Below are 19,940 nucleotides of genomic sequence, written 5' to 3' on the forward strand. Positions count from 1 at the left end.
CTTTGCCACTGTCTTGCATTTCATTACGGTGAATGGTTGTCAACAATGTGACATCTCGTTTGTCATGCCACCGTAATGCCATGATGTCATTGGCAGTAAACACCTGCACGTCATCACCACGAACACCTGCGTTGAGCCTGGGCATATGTTTACGATTAGAACGCACTGTGCCACACACATCTGTCTTGTTCACTCGCATGAAATCACTGAGTAATGGGCTTGTGTACCAGTTATCGGTATATAATGTATGGCCCTTACCAAGATAAGGTGCCATCATGTTTCTCACTACGTCACCTGATATACCCAATAACATCTTGGTATCTTTCAATGTTTTACTACCCGTGTATACAACAATATCCAACACCAGGCCACTGTCACAATCACAGAGTACAAACAATTTTATACCAAAGCGGTTCCTCTTGCTCGGTATATACTGCTTGAATGACAGTCTACCTTTGAACAAAATCAAAGACTCGTCAATTACAAGATTCTTGAATGGATAAAAGTATATCCTGAACTTTTGTTTGAGATACATGAAAACATTTCTAATCTTGTATAACCTGTCACTTCTGTCAGGCCTGGTTTTGTCAGAGAAGTGCAACATACGTAACAGTAAGATAAACCTGTTCACTGGTATTATTTCACTGAAGGATGGGGTACAAATTAGCCGATCTGTGGACCAGTATGCTTTTATATTATGCTTATAGACGTGAGGCATAAGCATTATTGTTGCAAAAAGCAAATACATTTCTGCAACACTCGTCTCTTTCCACCTATGTAGTCTTGACTGTGGTGATAAGATCGTATTTGCCATGGTGTACTGAAAATACTTATTACTTTCCCTGACAATAATTTCCATCAATGGCTGGTCAAAGAATAATTCAAAGAATTCCAGTTCATTGGCCGTGGTTCCAAGGGGACAGGTAGGTAAAATTCCACTTTGAGAGTCATCAAAGTGGTGAGGGCTGGGAACAAAATTGGGATTTTGCTGCCAATCCCAGATAAGGTTTGCTGGTGGATACTGGACATCATAGGCTGGTTGTACGGGTGGTTGTGGCGGGCTGGTGGGTGACGCTCCGCTTTGTCCTTGAACTGACGAGTCAGCAGCGTGGGTCCCCGTGTGGCACAGCGAGTCACGCATGGTGGTGCCACTACCACCACCAGCCCCACTAACACCATCCACTGATGTCTGTGGCCCATCCATGCCAAGTGTAGCCACATCATCCTCACTATCACTACCTAAAACGGGTGTAGGGCCACGGGATGTACTCCGGGATGTACTCCGTCCCCTGGGCACAGCATAGGGTACACTACCCGAGCGCATGCGGCGGCGAACATACCGACGCTTCACTGGTGAATATGTTTCCTCACTATCACTACTCGAATGATCGTCGAGCGCAATAAAATCACAATCCACGTCAGAATCATCGTCATTACTGAAGTCAGAGGCCAGGCCACTGGAAAATATTAGTTTTCTCTTACGTTTAGGAACACCCGACCGTGAGTCACGAGTGCCCACACCAGAGGTAGAAGGTCGAGGATCGTCGGGGTTTTCTGCACTATTATCGATATCCTGGTCATTATTTTTGGTCACTAACTTATCAAAGCCGTAGAATTCGTCTTCATTTCCACTTCCATCAGTGTCAGAACTATCAGACAGGAAGAGGAGAGTCCCAATTTTCCGGGGAGTGAGAGCTGACTTGCGACGAGGCATGGTGAACAAGGGTGACTGAGCCGGCGTTCCCACAATGCTATGCAGGCGCCTAGATTTTTTGTGTATGGCTATGGCGCACACCCACGGCGCAGACCCATTCTCTCATATGTAGGCCTATGAGCGCTTTCGCGCTAAATTTGACGGCGCTAGAATTTTGGCATAGATCTACGGTTTGGACACTCACCGACCAGCCGTAGATCTACGGGACGGACCCTGAAAGGGTTAAGGCCAGCAAAGGCTGGTTTGAGAGATTTAAGAACCGTACTGGCATACACAGTGTGGTAAGGCATGGTGAGGCTGCCAGTTCGGACCACAAGGCGGCTGAAAAATATGTGCATGAATTCCAGGAGTACATAGAGGCTGAAGGACTGAAACCTGAACAAGTGTTCAGTTGTGACGAAACAGGCCTCTTCTGGAAAAAAATGCCAAAGAGGACCTTCACTACACAAGAGGAAAAGGCAATGCCAGGACACAAGCCTATGAAAGACAGGCTGACGCTAATGTTCTGTGCTAATGCTAATGGGGATTTCAAAGTGAAGCCATTACTAGTGTACCATTCTGAAAATCCCAGAGTGTTCAGGAAAAACAATGTTATGAAGAGTAAATTGTGTGTGTTTTGGAAATTTAATAGTAAGGCATGGGTCACGAGGGAAATTTTCATCAAGTTGTTCAATGAAATGTTTGGCCCTAGTGTGAAGGAGTATCTCCTGGAAAAGAAATTGGATCTCAAGTGCCTGCTAGTAATGGACAATGCACCTGCTCATCCTCCAAACTTGGATGACCTAATTTTTGAGGAGTTTGGGTTCATCACAGTAAAGTTCTTGCCTCCGAATACCACTCTTCTCCTCCAGCCCATGGACCAGCAGGTCATTGCAAACTTTAAAAAACTCTATACAAAAGCAATGTTTCAAAGGTGCTTGACTGTGACCACAGACACTCACTTGACCTTACGGGAATTTTGGAGAGAACACTTCAGCATCCTCCATTGCATAACCCTTATAGGTATGGCTTGGGAGGGAGTGACTACCAGGACTTAGAACTCTGCCTGGAGAAAATTGTGGCCAGATTGTGTCGACAAGAGGGATTTTAAAGGGTTTGGGACTGACCCTGATGAGCCTATGTCTGTTGTAAAATCAATTGTGGCACTGGGGAGTTCCATGGGGTTGGATGTGAGTTTGGAGGATGTGGAAGAATTGGTGGAAGACCACAACGAAGAGCTCACCACTGAGGAGCTGCAAGAGCTTCAGCAGGAAGAGCAACACATCACAGCTCAGAATCTTGCTGCAGAGGAGGAGGAAGAGAGATGGAAGAAGGTGCCTTCTTCAGAAATTAAAGAGATTTTTACTATGTGGGGTAAGATGGAAAGCTTTATGGAGAAACATCACCCTAGCAAGGTTGTTGCAAGCCATATTAGCAACATGTACAGTGACAAAGTCTTGGGCCATTTTAGGGAAGTGTTAAAGATGCCAGAAACAGAGCTCTCTCCACAGTTATTTTGCGAGACAGGACCCCAATGACTCTCAAGGTGGTCCTAGTGGCATTAAGAAACAGATAAGACAAGCAACCCCAGAAAAGCAATTGGTACCTGAGGTGTTGATGGAAGGGGATTCCCCTTCCAAACTATAAACAATCCACTCTCTCTCCTCCTCCAGTCTCCCATACACTAAGAAGAATCTCCAATAAAGGTAAGTGTTATGCTGTTAATGTTTCATTCATCATTTCCCATTGTATTATGTACTACATGTATATTTCATGTAAAAAATTTTTGTTTTAATACTTCTGGGTGTCAAGAACGGATTAATTGTATTTATATTATTTCTTATGGGAAAATTGATTCGTAAATCATAAATTTCGTTTATAGTAACGGCTCCAGGAACGGATTAATTACGAAAAACGAGGGACCACTGTAGTACAATTGTACCATATGGTATAATGGTACCATATGGTACAGTGACACATGGTACAATGGCACCATTTGGTACAGTGGTACCATATGGTGCAATGGTATCATATGGTACATTGTACCATACAGTAAAATGATACCATATGGTTTATTGTACTATATGGTACTGTTGTATTCAACACAATAAACACACTTATATTTTCATCATTATTTTGTTTACAATAATTGTTTACAACAAAAATATGCAAAAATGTTGTATATTAGTAATGTTCTATTATATACAGTGGAACCTCAAAAATCGAACGTATCACATATCGAACGTTTCGAAAATAGGACCATTTTTTCGAACAAACTGTGTCCCTATTATCGAACGCGCCCCTATTTTCGGACCACCGGGTACTGGACCTGTCTGCCGCCCGCTGTCTGCATCCCCGTGCAGGCACCGTGAGCCGCCTAGCTTTGTTTATGCTTGAGTGAACACTAACCTGTGCTCTCATTCACGCATTTTACGATTATTTCGTTGTGTTTAGTGCTTGTGGGACTATGAAATAAGCTGCCATGGGCCCAAAGAAACTTGCTAGTGGTACCCCTGTGGTAAAGAAAGTGAGAAACACCATAGATGTGAAGAAGGAAATACAGAAGTATGAGAGTGGTGTGAGACTTGTTGAGCTTGCCAGGATGTATGGGAAAAACAAGTTGACCATCGGTTCTATCCTGTCAAAGAAAGAACAAATCAAGGAAGCTGATGTTGCGATAGGTGTTAATATAGGGAGTGGATGAGGTGCCTTCTTCAAAGATTAAGGAGATTTGTGCCAAGTGGAATGATGTCCAAATGTTTGTGCAGAAGCATCACTCTGAGCAAGCTGAAACAAGCCATCTTTGCAACAAGTTCAGTCACAGAACCATGTCCCATTTTAGGGAAATGTTAAAGAGGTGCCAGAAACACAGGATTGTGGACAGTTATTTTGTGAGACAGGGGTCCAGTGACTCTCAAGCTGTTCCTAGTGGCATTAAAAGACAGAGAAGGGAAGTAACCCCAGAGAGGGCTTTACCTGAAGTCCTCATGGAGGGGGATTCTCCTTCCAAACACTAACCCCAACTCCCTCTCTCCTCCTCCCTATCTTCCAGATGCCATCAATAAAGGTAAGTAAAAATGTTATTTTATATGTGTTATTATACATAATTAAAAACTATAGTATTTGTTGTATGTAAAACTGTAATTAATCTATAAAATGTATTTTTTGTGTGAATATTTTTGGGTTTCTGGAACGGATTAATTGTATTTCCATTATTTCTTATGGGAAATATTGCTTCGAATTTCAGACTTTTTGAATTTAGAACTAGCTCCTGGAACGGATTAAGTTCGATTTTTGAGGTTCCACTGTATTTACAAACGTACAGGAACTCGACATGTTCCTTGAGGTGGATGACAAAGCGCTTTGTCTTAGAAACTGCTGAGTCAGTAGCTAGCTTGCGTCGCCACTCAGTCTTGGCTGGTGTCTTGTGCCACCAACATCTATTGACCATATGGTACATGGTATATGTTACAGGGTACCATATGGTACATTGTACTATATGGTATAGGGTACCATGCAGTACAGGAAAACATATTGTGCAGGGTACTATATTGTGCAGGGTACCATATGGTACAGGGTACCATATGGCACAGGGTATCATATGGTACAGGGTACCATACAGTACAGGACACCATATGGTACAGATACAAGGATCCCTATGGAAATAAGTCACCCTGGCTTTTTTGGGTTATCCTAGGATTTTATACATATGCTATGTATAATAATCCATGTAATTGTATTTCTGTACACCTGAATAAACTTACTCAAGCACATGTGGCATTGTAAGTTTATTTAGGTATACACAAATAGTTACATAGAATATCATACTTAGCAGCATATGTTTGGAGAACCTAGGATAACCCAAAAAAGTCAATTATTTCCATTAGGGACCCTGTACCCTTTACTATATGGTATAATGTACTATATGGTATAATGTACCATATGGTATAATGTACCATATGGTATAATGTACCATATGGTACATTGTACCATATGGTACATTGTACCATATGGTACAATGTACCATATGGTACAATGTACCATATGGCACATTGTACCATATGATACCATTGTATGACATGGCACCAATGTACCATATGGTACAATGGTACCATATGGTTCAAAACCATAGAATTCCTCTTCAGCTCCACTTCCATCAGTCTTAGAACTGTAAGTTGTGAAGAGGAGAGTCAGAATTTGCCAGGAGAGTGAGAGCTTCCTTGCCGCCAGGCACGATGAACAAAGCTACTTTGGCGGCGTTCCCACGATGCCATGCGGGCATCCAGATTTTTTTCTATAGTGCGCACACTGACCACCCAGACCCATTCTCTCAAATGTAGGCCTACTAGCCTTCTCGCGCTAAATTTTGGCGTAGATCTATGGTTTGGACCCTGAAAGGGTTAATGCCACTAGGACCAGCTTGAGAGTCACTGGACCTCTGTCGCACAACAAATCTGTCCATACAGCTCTGTACCTCCCATTCCTTTAAGACTTTCCTAAAATGGGCCATAACATTGTCATTGTACAGATTGCCAACACGGCTTGCAGTAGCTGTGTCAGGGTGATTTTCATCCATAAAGGTTTGCAGTTCAACCCACTTTGCACACATTTCCTTAATCTTTGAAGTAGGCAACTTCCTCAATTTCTCTCTCCCCTCCTCTGAAGCAGTTTCCTCAGGTCTAGCCTCTTGCTGTTGATGATCTTGCAGCTCATCTTTGGTTAGTTCTTCATTGTCCTCCACCAACTCTTCCACATCCTCCCCACTAACCTTCAACCCCAAGGACTTCCCAATGCCACAATGGATTCCACACAACTGGCATACACTTTTCAGGGTTAGCCCCAAACCCTTCAAAATCCCTTTCTTCTACACATTCTGGCCACAGTTTCTTCCAAGCAGAGTTCAAGGTCCTCTTAGTCACTCCCTCCCAAGCCTTACCTATAAGGTTTACACAACTGAGGATACTACAGTGATCTTTCCAAAACTCTCTTAGTCAATTGAGTGTCTGAGGTCACTTCAAAGCACTTTTGAAACAGCTTTTGTGTAGAGTTTTTTGAAGTTTGAAATGACCTGCTGGTCCATGGGCTGCAGGAGGGGAGTGGTATTAGGAGGTAAAAACTTGACCTTAATGAAGCTCATGTCCCTAGAAAGTCACTCTGCCAAGTCTGAAGGATAACCAGGAGCATTGTCTAATACCAGGAGGCACTTAAGGTCCAATTTCTTTTCCATTAGGTAATTTTTCAGTGGGGGCAAATGCATGGTGTAACCATGCCTTACTGTTCGCCCTCCACAGCACACACAAATTAGCCTTGAGGACATTGTTTTGCCTGAACGCTCTGGGAGTTTGAGTGAGTACACCAATAAAAGCTTCACTTTGCAATCACCACTAGCATAAGCACACATCAAAAGAGTAAGCCTGTCTTTCATAGGCTTATGTCCTGGGAGTGCCTTTTCCTCCTGAGCAATGTATGTCCTGCTTGGCATTTTCTTCCAAAACAGGCCTGTTTCATCGCAATTAAACACTTGTTCAGGTTTCAGTTCTTCACTGTCTATGTACTCTTTGAATTCCTTCACATATTTTTCAGCCGCTTTTTGGTCCAAACTGACAGCCTCACCATGCCTTTATCACACTATGTATGCCACTACGATTCTTAAATCTCTCAAACCAACCTTTGCTGGCCTTAAATTCACTCACATCACTAGTTGCAGGCATTTTTCTAATTAAATCGTCATGCAACTTCCTAGCTTTTTCACATATGATCGCTTGAGAGATGCTATCTCCTGCTATCTGTTTTTCGTTTATCCACACCAATAACACTCTCTCAACATCTTCTATCACTTGCGATCTCTGTTTCGAAAACAAACTTGCACCTTTTGCAAGAACAGCTTCCTTGATTGCCGTTTTGTTGGCCAAGATAGTAGCGATGGTTGATTGGGGTTTGGTATACAACCTGGCCAGCTCCGAGACACACACTCCACTTTCGTACTTAGCAATTATCTCTTTCTACATTTCCATAGTAATTTTCACCCTTTTTACCACAGGGTTGGCACTAGAAGCTTTCTTGGGGCCCATGGTGACTTATTTTGCAGCTACAAGCACTAAAAACACTGATAGTATGAAATATACCGAATGTATGCTTAGATGTGACCGCACTGGCTGGCTTGTAAACACTGGCACCCACAATGCAGCTGAGGCCACACGTGGGATGTGTCCCGGACGAATCACGTAAGGCAAGTTTTTTATCGCGAGGCGAGGCAAAATTTTTGCGTTCAAATGCTTCATATGGCGGCTTTAACGTAACACGATGCGTTCGTAAAGGGAGGGGTCCACTGTAGTCTGAGAATGGAATACCTCTACATGAAACATTTCCACAGAGCAGAAGTGATATAAGAAGGGTGGAGTACATGGAGAGTAAAAGAAGTGAAGAGTGTGGTGACGGACTGCAAAAGGAGAGAGCAAATGATAAAGTAGGCGAGACACTCAAATTTTGCCGAGAATAAGAAAAAATTTTGGAGCGAGATAAATAGGTTAATTAAGCCTAGGGAATGAATGTATTTGACAGTTAAAAACAAAATAGGAGAGTTGGACGTATTGGGAAGATGGCAGGAATATTTTAAGAGTGAAGAAGAGCCGGATGTGAGTGTAGGGGAGGTGCATTAAGTAAAATGAGAGGGGGTAAAGCACCTGGAACTGATGGGATCATGACAGAAAATGTTAAAAGCAGGTGGGGGGAGGAATATAGTTTTGGAGTGGTTGGAACTTTTGTTCAATAAATGTACAAAGGGGAAGGTACAGTGGAACCTCTGGTCACAAACACTTCCAATTATTATAATCAAAAGGAAGTGCTAAACCACGAGGGCTATACAGTGCTGCAGGGCAGGAAGGAAGCAGGGGTATCTGGTGGCAAAAGGGAGAGGGATAATTAGTAGGTTACAGAGAACAGTGGATAGTGCAGGGGTAGAGGGTATCAAGAGATTGAGGTAGAAAGGGCTGAGGGAAGTGCAGAAGGTACCATCAGTGTTTGTGGAGGGTCCATCAGCAAGAAGGGAAGGTAGAGAGAGTAGTAGAGCGGAGACGACGATGGAGGTAAATTCTGCGTGCTCGTTGATAGAGAGGGCAGTCTTAACAGAATGTGGCTAACCGATACTGGAACCTGACACATCTCACAGAGAGGAACAAGGTGCCTCTCCATGAGATACCCACGAGTATGGCCAATGCGAAGACGGGAGAGAGTAGTCTCCCAACCTCGACACTGATGACAAGATGGCAGCCAGTAACCTATACTCGGTTTAATAGAATGAAGTTTGTTACCGAGTAGATTAGACCAACGTTGTTACCAACGGGTGTGAAGGTGGGTAGCTATTACAGCAAAATAGTCCGTAAATGGAACACATGTGAAACTGGTAGGTCATGTACTGCTGACCGTGCAGCAGTCTCCGCCTGTTCATTGCCCTGTACATCAACATGACCAGGGACCCAACAAAAAACAATATCTTTATGCTTGGTAGAGATACGGCATAGCCAAAGTTGGATATGGAGAACTAGGGGGCGAGGTGTATCAAATTTCCGTGTAGCCTGTAGAGCACTAAGAGTCTGGGACAACCACAAGTGATGACACAGGCATAGATGCAGAATGGATAAGTGCTGCAAGAATGGCATACAATTCAGCTGTAAAAAATGCTAGCTGAGGATAGTAAATGTCCTCGCATGACACTGTCCGGAAACACTGCTGCGAATCTGACGCCATCAGAAGACTTGGAGCCATCTGTGTACACTGCGATGGCATGAGAGTGGAAGTGGTCAAGAAAAAGAGAGCGGGAAGCTACCGTAGGCAGTTGGGCTTTCACGCAAGGGAGTGAGAAAGAACAGATTCGAACAGCTTGAACTTCCCAGTGAAGCAGGGAAAAGTGAGATGCTACATGAACAAAGAAAGGTGGTAACTGAAGGGAAGACAAGAGCGAATGTAGGCGAAAAGGGGCGACGAACAAATAAAGAATGTCTGCTAACACCAGTGACTATTCTATATATGGAAGGATTGCGGAGACCACGAGAGCGAACATCGTAGTGAAGGCAATGGGCGTCACCGTGATCGGACAAGGCTGGAATATTCACTTCGGCATAGAGGTTCTCGACAGGGGAAGAGCAAAAAGCACCAAAGAACAAATGTAATCCCTGGTGAGGGATGGGATTAAGGTAGGAGAGGCCGCTGAATAGACCTAATCATAATTGAGTTTCGATAAAATGAGGGCTGAATGTAGGCGAAGGAGAGTTAGACGATCAGCTCCCCATGAAAGATGAGCAAGAGTTTCAAGAAGGTTCAGCTGGCTGTGACAAGTTGCCCTCAGAGGTAATGCGAGGTTTCCAGGATAACCTACAGTCAAAGAGAAGGCCTAGAAACCTGACTATCACATTCAGGAATACATGAGCCATAGAAGTACAAAGGATGATCGGAGATGACAGAGAGAGTTTTGGTACTGGAAAATTTAAACCCATGTGTGGTGGCCCAATTGGAAACACGGTCGACCACATGATGGAGAGAAACTGTAATGGTGACAGTCAGCACCTGCACAAGCTATAGCGATGACCAAATATTGGATGGAAGACTAGAGGCCAAATCATTTATAGCAAGGAGAAAAAGTGTGCTCAGAACACATCCCTGGGGGACACCCTCAGCTTGGACAAAGTCCAGGGAGAGCACATTATTAACCCGAACATGGAAATGTCTGTCAGTTAAAAAGTTTAAGGAAGGATGGTAGATTGCCTCAGAGACCTAAGGAGTGGGCTTGGGCCAAAATATTATACCTCCATGTTGTATCATATGCCTTCTCAAGGTCAAAAAATATGGCAATAACCAAGTGGTTCTTCTTCTGTTGGGGTTTCAAGGCCACTGACAGCATACGCTGTATCGAGCCCGGCCGTCCAGTGCTAGGAGAGGGAATATCGACCAAAGTGGAAGAATGTCTTGACTAATATCATATGTCTCTGATATGTCCTGAAGCCAGCAGGAAGGAGCAGGTACAAGCCAATATCTCCTGACGGTCCAGAGGAGGAAACCCCTCCCCGTTGAGGAGAACAGGTAGAGTGAAATTATTATTATTATAATCAAAAAGAAGCGCTAAGCCACAAGGACTATACAGCAGGTAGAGTGAAAGTGTGCGCAAGGCTGCACGAAGAGTAGTCCGTGCAGAGTGATAATGTGGGCACCACAGTAGGAAGTGTTCCACCGTCTCAGACTGTGAGGGACACCACTGGCAGTACGGAGAGTCCGTCATCTGAAGGCAATATAGACGAGTCGCGAGTGACAGACTTGGAGAGTCGGTACAACGTCCACCGAGCGGTTGAGATGGCGAGCCCAAGGGCAGGGGCCATTAAAAGTTCGGACAGAGCCCAACGCCGAAGTGTGCAAGGCCCTCTTGTCACTGATGACTGATTCCCTTCCAGACAGCCCTTGTGAAATCACTATGGCCCAGGGCAAGAGGGGTAACAGTAGGAAGTGTGTGCGCAAGGGAGGCCACCCGATCTGCCACTTCATTTCCCCAGATTCCAACATGGGCGGGAACCCACTGAAGGGAGATGCTCCAACCTGGGCTCTGCAAGAAGCGCAGGAGGAGAGATTGTGTCTGACGAACGAGGACGCGCAGAGCACAAAAGTGCCAGGGAAGATTGGGAATCAGAGAAGAGGACCAGTGGTTGTGGGGGGAATGTGATATAGGACAAAAGCCAGAGCCTGGTGAATGGCGAAGAGCTCCCCTGCCAGAACAGAATGAGCAGGGTCCAACCGCCACGTTTGATGGAGAGATTAGCGAAGAAGGCCACAGATGATGTAGAAGGGGGGGGGAGGACTGTGCCGAGCCATCCATGTAGACGGAGAATGAAGAGTGGTTATTCGCAAAGGCAGTACGAACATATGTATCCAAACAGAGAGAGAGAGAGAGACTAAATACCACATTAAACGTCAATTTACCAGACGTTCCATTACTTTGCAAACTGCATTGGTAAGAGCAATAGGACGATAGTGGGAGGCATCACGTCCCGTAGTACCCAGTTTGCGGAAAGGGAGAACAATGGCAGATTTCCACAGCTGGGTAAAAATTCCAAACAAATCAGCTTACAACCAAAAAATTTGCCAAATTTTTGCATCTGGTCAGTCAGGTGCCGAACAAACACAGCCGTGCCAATTTTCACATTCTATGCCATTTGTCCCCCACTTCCTGTTTGTGTACACCTAACAAAGACCCTTGCCTCAGTCTTTTTTTTTTGTGTGTTATTTAAGGCATTTTTCTCTATTAAACTGTGTATTATTTTGTATAAGGATTTTTCAATTTTTTTTTTTAGCACAAAAAATAAAGTTTACAGCAAATGATTTGTAGGGGTCTAGAATGGACTCGTGCAGTGTGTTTTCTCAGTGCACTCTATAATACCCCTACCATCCTACTTACAACCATGTTTTTTATGCCAAATTTCTGGGAAATAAATATTTGTGTTGTACACAGTGTTTATCCTAAACCTTACTGTATGAAATACAGTACTAACAGCATAAAAAGTTAAGAAATACCAAAATAAAATAAAATCATTACCAAAGTGTGATGATATTCAGTAGTAAGGTTCGACTTTTGTCCATTTTGACTTATGACCAAGCTTGGTTCTGACCAACCGGTCATAAGTCGGATGGTACCTGTATAATTAAACTTTTTGTGCTTAAAAAAATCTTAAAAACAATATTTACAAAGTTCGTAGAGGTCTGGAGTGCATTAATCGTGTTTACATACAACCCAATGGGGAAATTAGGTTTGGATCACGACCAAATCGGGTTGTGACCAGAGGTTCCACTGTACCTAGGGATTGGCAAAGACCATGTATAATTCTTTACATAAAAGGGGGACAAGAGAGATTGTACAAATTATAGGGGAATAAGTTTACTGAGTATACCAGGTAGTGTATGGTAGGGTTATTGAAAAAATTAGAGGTAAGACAGCAGGCGATGTGTGGATCAAGTGTTTACATTGAAGCATATGATTATATGAACAATATTTAGATAAAGGTAGGGATGTTTTCATTACATTTATGGAATTTAGAAAAGGCATATGATAGAATGAATATTATTATTATAATCAAAAAGAAGCGCTAAGCCACAAGGGCTATACAGCTGAATAGGGAAACAATGTGGCAGATGTTGAATGTGTATGGAATAAGTAGCAAGTTACTAAAGGCTGTAAAGTTTTTTTTTTTTACGAGGATATAGAGGCTCAGGTTAGGGCGAGGGGGAGATTACTTTTACTGAAGAGTAGGCCTTATGACAAATTTGTGTCACCATGGTTGTTTAACAATTATAGATGGAGCTGTAAAAAGTAAATGCTAGGGTGTTGGGGAAGGAGGATTAAATTATGGAGAATCAAATACAAAATGGGAGTAGTTACTTTTTGCTTATGTAAAAATCAGTATATTACAGTTTGCCAAACCCTTAAGTGTTTGCTTAAAACATATCAAGAACAACTGTCAAACTGAAATACCACATCATACTTCACTTTTTCCTGTACAAGTACCTTTTTCTGATGTAGTCTATCTTGCTCACCAATTTCAACTCGCCTCTACTTACAAACATGGCATTTGAGCATGGTTTTCTTGCCCTTTAAGTTTCCAGACTGCCATTAAACTCCAGTTATTGTACTACACTTCAGCCTGTAGAGAACCTTTCCAAATTGGTATTCATACTAATAATCTTACCCAAGATTGCTGCGAGATTATTATTATTATAATCAAGGGGGAAGCACTAAACCCGTAGGATTATACAGCACCTATGGGGGGATGGAAGGCATTCAGGCTTAATTCAGGGAACTGGAGCACAGATCCAATTCCCTAGATCAAGAGCCCCTCACCAGCGTCAAGGAGCCTTCCTTGAGGGGGATTGCTGTAAGAACCTACTGCCATAGTTACCACACAACCCTCTGCCCTCTACTATCACCTTGACACAGTGGAAGAGCTGATACCCAGGAAAGGGCAGGACCACTGTCATTAGGATGGTCAGTTTTTTTGTGACCTGTAAAACTTTAAAGTTCTGCTGAAATATTGATTACTTCAGTACTAACAGTCCTGATACTAAGGTTGAAAGAGCATTTTTGGTATGTGCTAACAGTATTAATACTAATGGCAAGTGTTGGAAAGTACTTTTAGTAGAGTTAATAAGCCCTATTAAAAGTGCAGGTACTATTATTATAATAAAGAAGCATTAAACCACAAGGGTTATACATTATTATTATCAAAAAGAAGCGCTAAGCCACTAGGGCTACACAGTACAGGTACTATTATTATTATAATCAAAAAGAAGCGCTAAGCCACAAGGACTATACAGAAGTACAGGTACTAATAAATACTTTTTAGTGTATAAAAGTGCTAATACATACTGTTGTTAGTGGTGAAAAAGTCATGAATACCATTAGTACTAAACAGGTCTCTAATTGGCTTTGAAAGTGCTTGTAGTAGTGTTGCAATAGTGCAGTATTATTATAATCAAAACCAAGTGCTAAACCTACTGGGGGTCTCAATAGTGCAGGAGCAATGAGTGATGCACTGTTAACTCCCCCCTCCCCTAGATTTTTCCCTTAATCTTTTTCTTGTTTTACTTGTGGGATTGTTATGTGCTTTTGAATATAACCACTTTTCTGTTCCTGTGAAGACTGCATACACAAAGATTGATCTAGGTGGGAAAAAGAAAGGCAAAGAATTTATACATTTTACTTTCATTGAATACACATGAAGTATTTACATGCACTACCCTTGACCACTTACTGTCTTGCCACACTCGAGTATTTACACGGGCTACCGTCGACTACTTAGGCTTACCACATAAAACCACAAACCAACCCTATAGACAAATCTCATACTAGAAGGTTACAGCCTAATTCAGTTTTCTTTTAAGGTCAGTATTACCTGGTTTAATAATAACACACTAGGTATTCTCTAAATTGAAGTACCTTAATGATAGCCTCTCTAATTCAGCAAGTGTTCAATTGAGAGAAAGAAGTGTTTCAAGTGTAAAATACAAACTATATAAATTTGATAATACACAGTTTGCCAAACATTTTGCTTTTAGTGTTTGAGAAAAATTACTGCTTATTAATATTGCATGATACTTGTACAATTACTTTTTTCATTAATGATAAACAGTGCTTGCCAGCATTTGCTTTTAAATGTGAAATGTACTTCATCATGTAGTTAACATACAATTTCTTTGGTGCTAGTTCCCTACACTTAGATTCTGTGCTACTGCATAATTTATGTTTAAAACCCACATTATAATCAAAGAAAGTGCTAAACCACCCACATAAAATAATCTTTGTAAACCAAGAACTCATTGCAGTTTTAAAGAGAGTATTGAAAACCAATTATATTAAGAGTTGATAACTTGAAATTTAACCTAATTTAAGAGATTATCTAATTTGAAATTAAATTTCTTAAACAATATTCATTATTCTGAAAACTATTATATTACTGGCCACATCATTTTTGCATAACCCCAGATATTAGACATGGTAATATCAGGCCTCACAGATGGGAGTAAACCAGTTTTCATATCTTACAAGGAAATTGATTTTTGTTTAAATTCTATCACCTGGGAGTCGCAGGTCTAACAAATGTGACTAAATTAGCCATTTCCTGCACAGCAGTCAATGTAAGTGATTTCATACCGATTTCTGCTTCCTTCCACTGCATAATCAGGGTTAAAATTAATAGAAACTAGTAAGGTGATGAGGGTATCTAACAATTTAGATAAAGAATAATTGGGTATCAAATTGGAGAGGAGTAGTATGGAACAAGTGAATGTTTTCAGATATTTGGGAGTTGACATGTCAGCAGATGGATGTACGAAGGATAAGGTTAACCAAAGAACTGATGAAGGAAAAAAGGCGAGTGGTGCATTGAGGTATATGTGGAGACAAAAAACATTATCTATGGAGGAAAAGAAGGGAATGTATAAAAGTATAGTGGTACCAACACTCTTATATGGGTGTGAAGCTTGGGTTGTAAATGATGCAGCGAGGAGGCGGTGGAGACGTCCTGTCTAAGGGAAATGTGGTGTAAATATTATGCAGAGAATTCGAAGTGTGGAAATTAGGAGGTGTGGAGTTAATAAAAGTATTAGTCAGAGGGCTGCAGAGGGGTTGTTGAGGTGGTCTGGTCATTTAGAGAATGGATCAAAGTAGAATGACATGGAGAGCATATAAATCTGTAGAAGGAAGGCAGGGCAGGGGTCGTCCTCGAAAAGGTTGGAGGGAGGGGGTAAAGGAGGTTTTGTGGGCGAGGGGCTTGGACTTCCAGCAAGCATGCATGAACACGTTAGATAGTGAATGGAGACTAATGGTATTTGGGACCTGATGAGCTGTTGGAGTGTGAGCAGGGTAATAAGTGAAGGGATTCAGGGAAACCAGTTATTTTTATATAGACGGACTTGAGTACTGGAAACGGGAAGTACAATGCCTACACTTTAAAGGAGGGGTTTGGGATATTGGCAGTTTGGAGGGATATGTTGTGTATCTTTATACATACATGCTTCTAAACTGTTGTTTTCTGGCCACCTCTGCAAAAACAATCACTGTTTTTGCAGAGGTGCTCATAACACAACAGTTTAGAAGCATATATATATAAATATATAGAGCATCAGTTTCATCAGTATGGGTGCCATAGATCTACACAAATCATGGCACCTTCAAATCTGGCTGTGAGGCCTAGCCAAAAACTAGTTACACAGTGGGTGTGCAAAATACATAACACCATGGCCCCCACAGGGCATTATGGGAATAGAATGTCAGTCCACCATGGCATGCTGAAATGATTCTTACTCCCAAGCAGATTAATGTATTAGTTTGACCTAGACTGTTCCAACAGCAAGTTGGAAATGGTTCTACAGATTCAAAACACTGAATGATCAAATATAACATTATTATTATTATAATCAAAAAGAAGCACTAAGCCACAAGGATCAAATATAACAAAGAAAAAATTATCATGGTTTAGGGCATCCAACAAATGAAGCAGACCTAATAAAATCTCGTTAAACCCGCAGAGAGAGTAGGAGGCTCTACCCTTCCTCAGGAAAATGTCCAGTAACTGAATATTTCCACAACTTAGAGCCCTATTTCAAGCTACTTCTGGCCTTAAAATAGACCAAGATCATGTCACTAGTATGTTTTCCATTCTATCAACTGATAAGAAATATCTAATAAAACCTCCCTAGAAAACCCCCAGTTTCTATTTTAAACCAAACAAGGTCATAGGTTTGCTTTTCCCCCCATGTATCATATGGAATGGGAATTTTTTATATACTGTGCACTCACCGTTAAGATGCATTCTCATGACTAGGCCAAAATTTACTGCTCAGAGCATATTTCAGGGTGCTGTGCTTAAAAATGTAGCTCTACATAAGCAACAGTGACATCCAAGTAGATCTTCATGGGCACCAGTGACAAGTTTAATTTTGGGCCCTTGACTGTTCAAGAGCTAAAAGTAAATTTTGTGATCAAGTCACAGATTCTGGTGCTGTTCACAAGAGCTACTTCTCCCAGTGGTACTTGTATCCTCTGTTTACATTTGCATAATCAGGGTAAAACAGAGGAAATTATATATACCGTGTGCATCATTTAGTTAACTCTCGATAAATAAGCAAGGATGTGCAGATAGCCTTCCTCTCTGGGAAATGTTCACAACCTGCTCCTATCCACTCATTTCTATCCCTGAAAATGTGAGGAAATTATGCTGTCTTACTTTAATAAAATTAAATAGTTTATATTTACAAAAGAATTTTTGTAGTCATCACACCAGTCAGTAAGAGCCTCATGAAACTGCCGTAACCCTACAACAACAAAACCTAAGATACCTTCTCCACTGTGTATACGTGTGTGTGGGGGACGAGGCCTTGCACTCTTAAGATGGGATATTTTATTCAGCATACCTAGCAAAAAGTTTGTTATGGCCAGTAACATAGGGTACATGAAACTATATATACAATATCTACTAGACAACCAATTAGAACTAAGAAAATCCCTTAAATTCTACTTGCTTGTCATACTTCCTTGACCATTATATGAACTTGGTATAATCTTTACATTATCACAGCAGGTGGTAGCAGTAGCTATACAGGCTTCTGATTTTTCTTAATCTGTCAACATTGATGTTAATATACTTTACAGGACAATCTAGGACACATTGCAGACTGCATCATTAATTGCCTCTGCAACATAATCTATGTTCCCTGTTGTGATGCCACACATATTTATACGACCACTAGACAAAAGGAAGATGTGGTACTTTTCTCCCAAGTATTTTGACTGCTTTGCTGCAAAGAAAAAAAAATAAGCTTTAATTTAAAGAAACAATGAATAGATTAAATTCATAAGTAAAGAAATATAATGAGTACTTCTATTCAAGCCATGTCACTTTTGATGCATTCTTAATCATAGTCTTTCATTATCCATGTCTGCCTACTGTTAACTTCTTAACCTTCTTTACATACGAATGTAAGCAGGAGCACTGCTGTAGGCCTACTGGTCGAAGCTAAGCAGGTCCTACACATTATTATTATTATTATAATCAAAAGAAGCGCTAAGCCACAAGGGCTATACAGCGCTGCAGGGTAGGGAAGGAAGCAAGGGAATTGGATGGCAGGAGGGAGGGGGGATGATCAGCAGGTTACAGAAAACAGCGGGGCAGGGGATAGTACGGGGGTAGAGGGTAGCAAGAGATACAAGTAGAAAGGGCTGAAAGTATCAGAATTTGTGAAGTAAGTCAGTCGTTGTCAAAAAGTCAATAAGAGAGTCCGGATGAAAGGTGGGTCCATCAGCGAGAAGGGAAGGTAAAGAGAGAGCAGCGGGGCGAAGACGACGACAGAGGTAAATTCTGCGTGCTCGTTGATAAAGTGGGCAGTCCAACAGAATGTGGCTGACTGATAATGGAGCTTGGCAATTCTCACAGAGAGGAGCAAGATGCCTCTCCATGAGATATCCATGAGTAAGACGAGTATGGCCAATGCGAAGACGGGAGAGAGTAGTCTCCCAACCTCGACACTGGTGATAAGAAGACGGCCAGTAACCTATACTCGGTTTAATAGACTGAAGTTTGTTGCCGAGCATAGTAGACCAACGTTGTTGCCAACGGGTGTGAAGGTGGGAAGATATTACAGCAAAATAGTCCGTACATGGAATACCTCTGTAAGAAACTGGTAGGTCATGTACTGCTGACCGCGCAGCAGTGTCTGCCTGTTCATTGCCCTGTACGTCAACATGACCAGGGACCCAACAAAAAACAATATCTTTATGCTTAGTAAAGATGCGGCGTAGCCAAAGTTGGATACGGAGGACTAAGGGGTGAGGTGTATCAAATTTTTGTATAGCCTGTAAAGCACTAAGGGAGTCTGAGACAACCACAAATGATGACACAGGCATAGATGCAATACGGATAAGTGCTGTAAGGATGGCATATAATTCAGCAGTAAAAATACTAGCTGAAGATAGTAAATGCCCTTGTACGACGCTGTCCGGAAACACTGCTGCGAATCCTACGCCGTCAGAAGACTTAGAGCCATCTGTGTACACAGCAATGGCATGAGAATGAGAGTGAAAGTGGTCAAGAAAAAGAGAGCGGGAAGCGACCGTAGACAGTTGGGCTTTCGAGCAAGGGAGGGAGAAAGAACAGACTCGAACAGCTGGGACCTCCCAGGGGGGTAGGGAAAAGTGAGATGCTACATGTACATAGAAAGGTGGTAGTTGAAGAGAAGACAAGAGCGAATGAAGGCGAAGAGAGAAGGGACGGAGTAAGCAGGGGCGGCGAACAAATAAAGAATGTCTACTAATATCAGTGACCATTCTATAAATGGAAGGATTGCGGAGATCATGAGAGCGTACATAGTAGCGCAGGCAATGGGCATCACGGCGATCGGATAAGGATGGAACGTTCGCTTCTGCATAGAGGCTTTCGACAGGGGAAGAGCGAAAAGCACCAAGGCATAAACGTAATCCTTGGTGATGAATGGGGTTAAGGCTAGAGAGAGTAGCAGGAGATGCCGCTGAATAGATCTGGTCACCATAATCAAGTTTCGATAAAATAAGGGTGGAATGTAGGTGAAGGAGGGTTCGACGATCAGCTCCCCACGAAAGATGAGCAAGGGTTTTAAGAAGGTTCAGCCGGCTGTGACAAGTTGCCTTCAGAGAGGTAATGTGAGGTTTCCAGGATAACCTACGATCAAAGAGGAGGCCCAG

At 42.1% G+C, this 19,940-nt stretch overlaps 1 protein-coding gene across 1 annotated transcript in view; it reads right to left on the bottom strand.

Moving 5' to 3' along the window:
- Nucleotides 1–14,411: 14,411 nt before the first annotated feature.
- Got1 (Glutamate oxaloacetate transaminase 1) overlaps nt 14,412–19,940 on the bottom strand; it is an 82,455-nt gene continuing 76,926 nt past the window's right edge. Inside the window, exon 8 of the mRNA XM_053772372.2 lies at nt 14,412–18,022. Within this exon, the coding sequence (XP_053628347.1) occupies nt 17,883–18,022 (140 nt within the window). The 3' untranslated portion in view covers nt 14,412–17,882. The remainder of the gene's footprint in view (nt 18,023–19,940) is intronic.

The sequence above is a fragment of the Cherax quadricarinatus genome, chromosome 23, assembly GCF_038502225.1.
Source record: "Cherax quadricarinatus isolate ZL_2023a chromosome 23, ASM3850222v1, whole genome shotgun sequence".
Lineage (NCBI taxonomy): Eukaryota > Metazoa > Arthropoda > Malacostraca > Decapoda > Parastacidae > Cherax > Cherax quadricarinatus.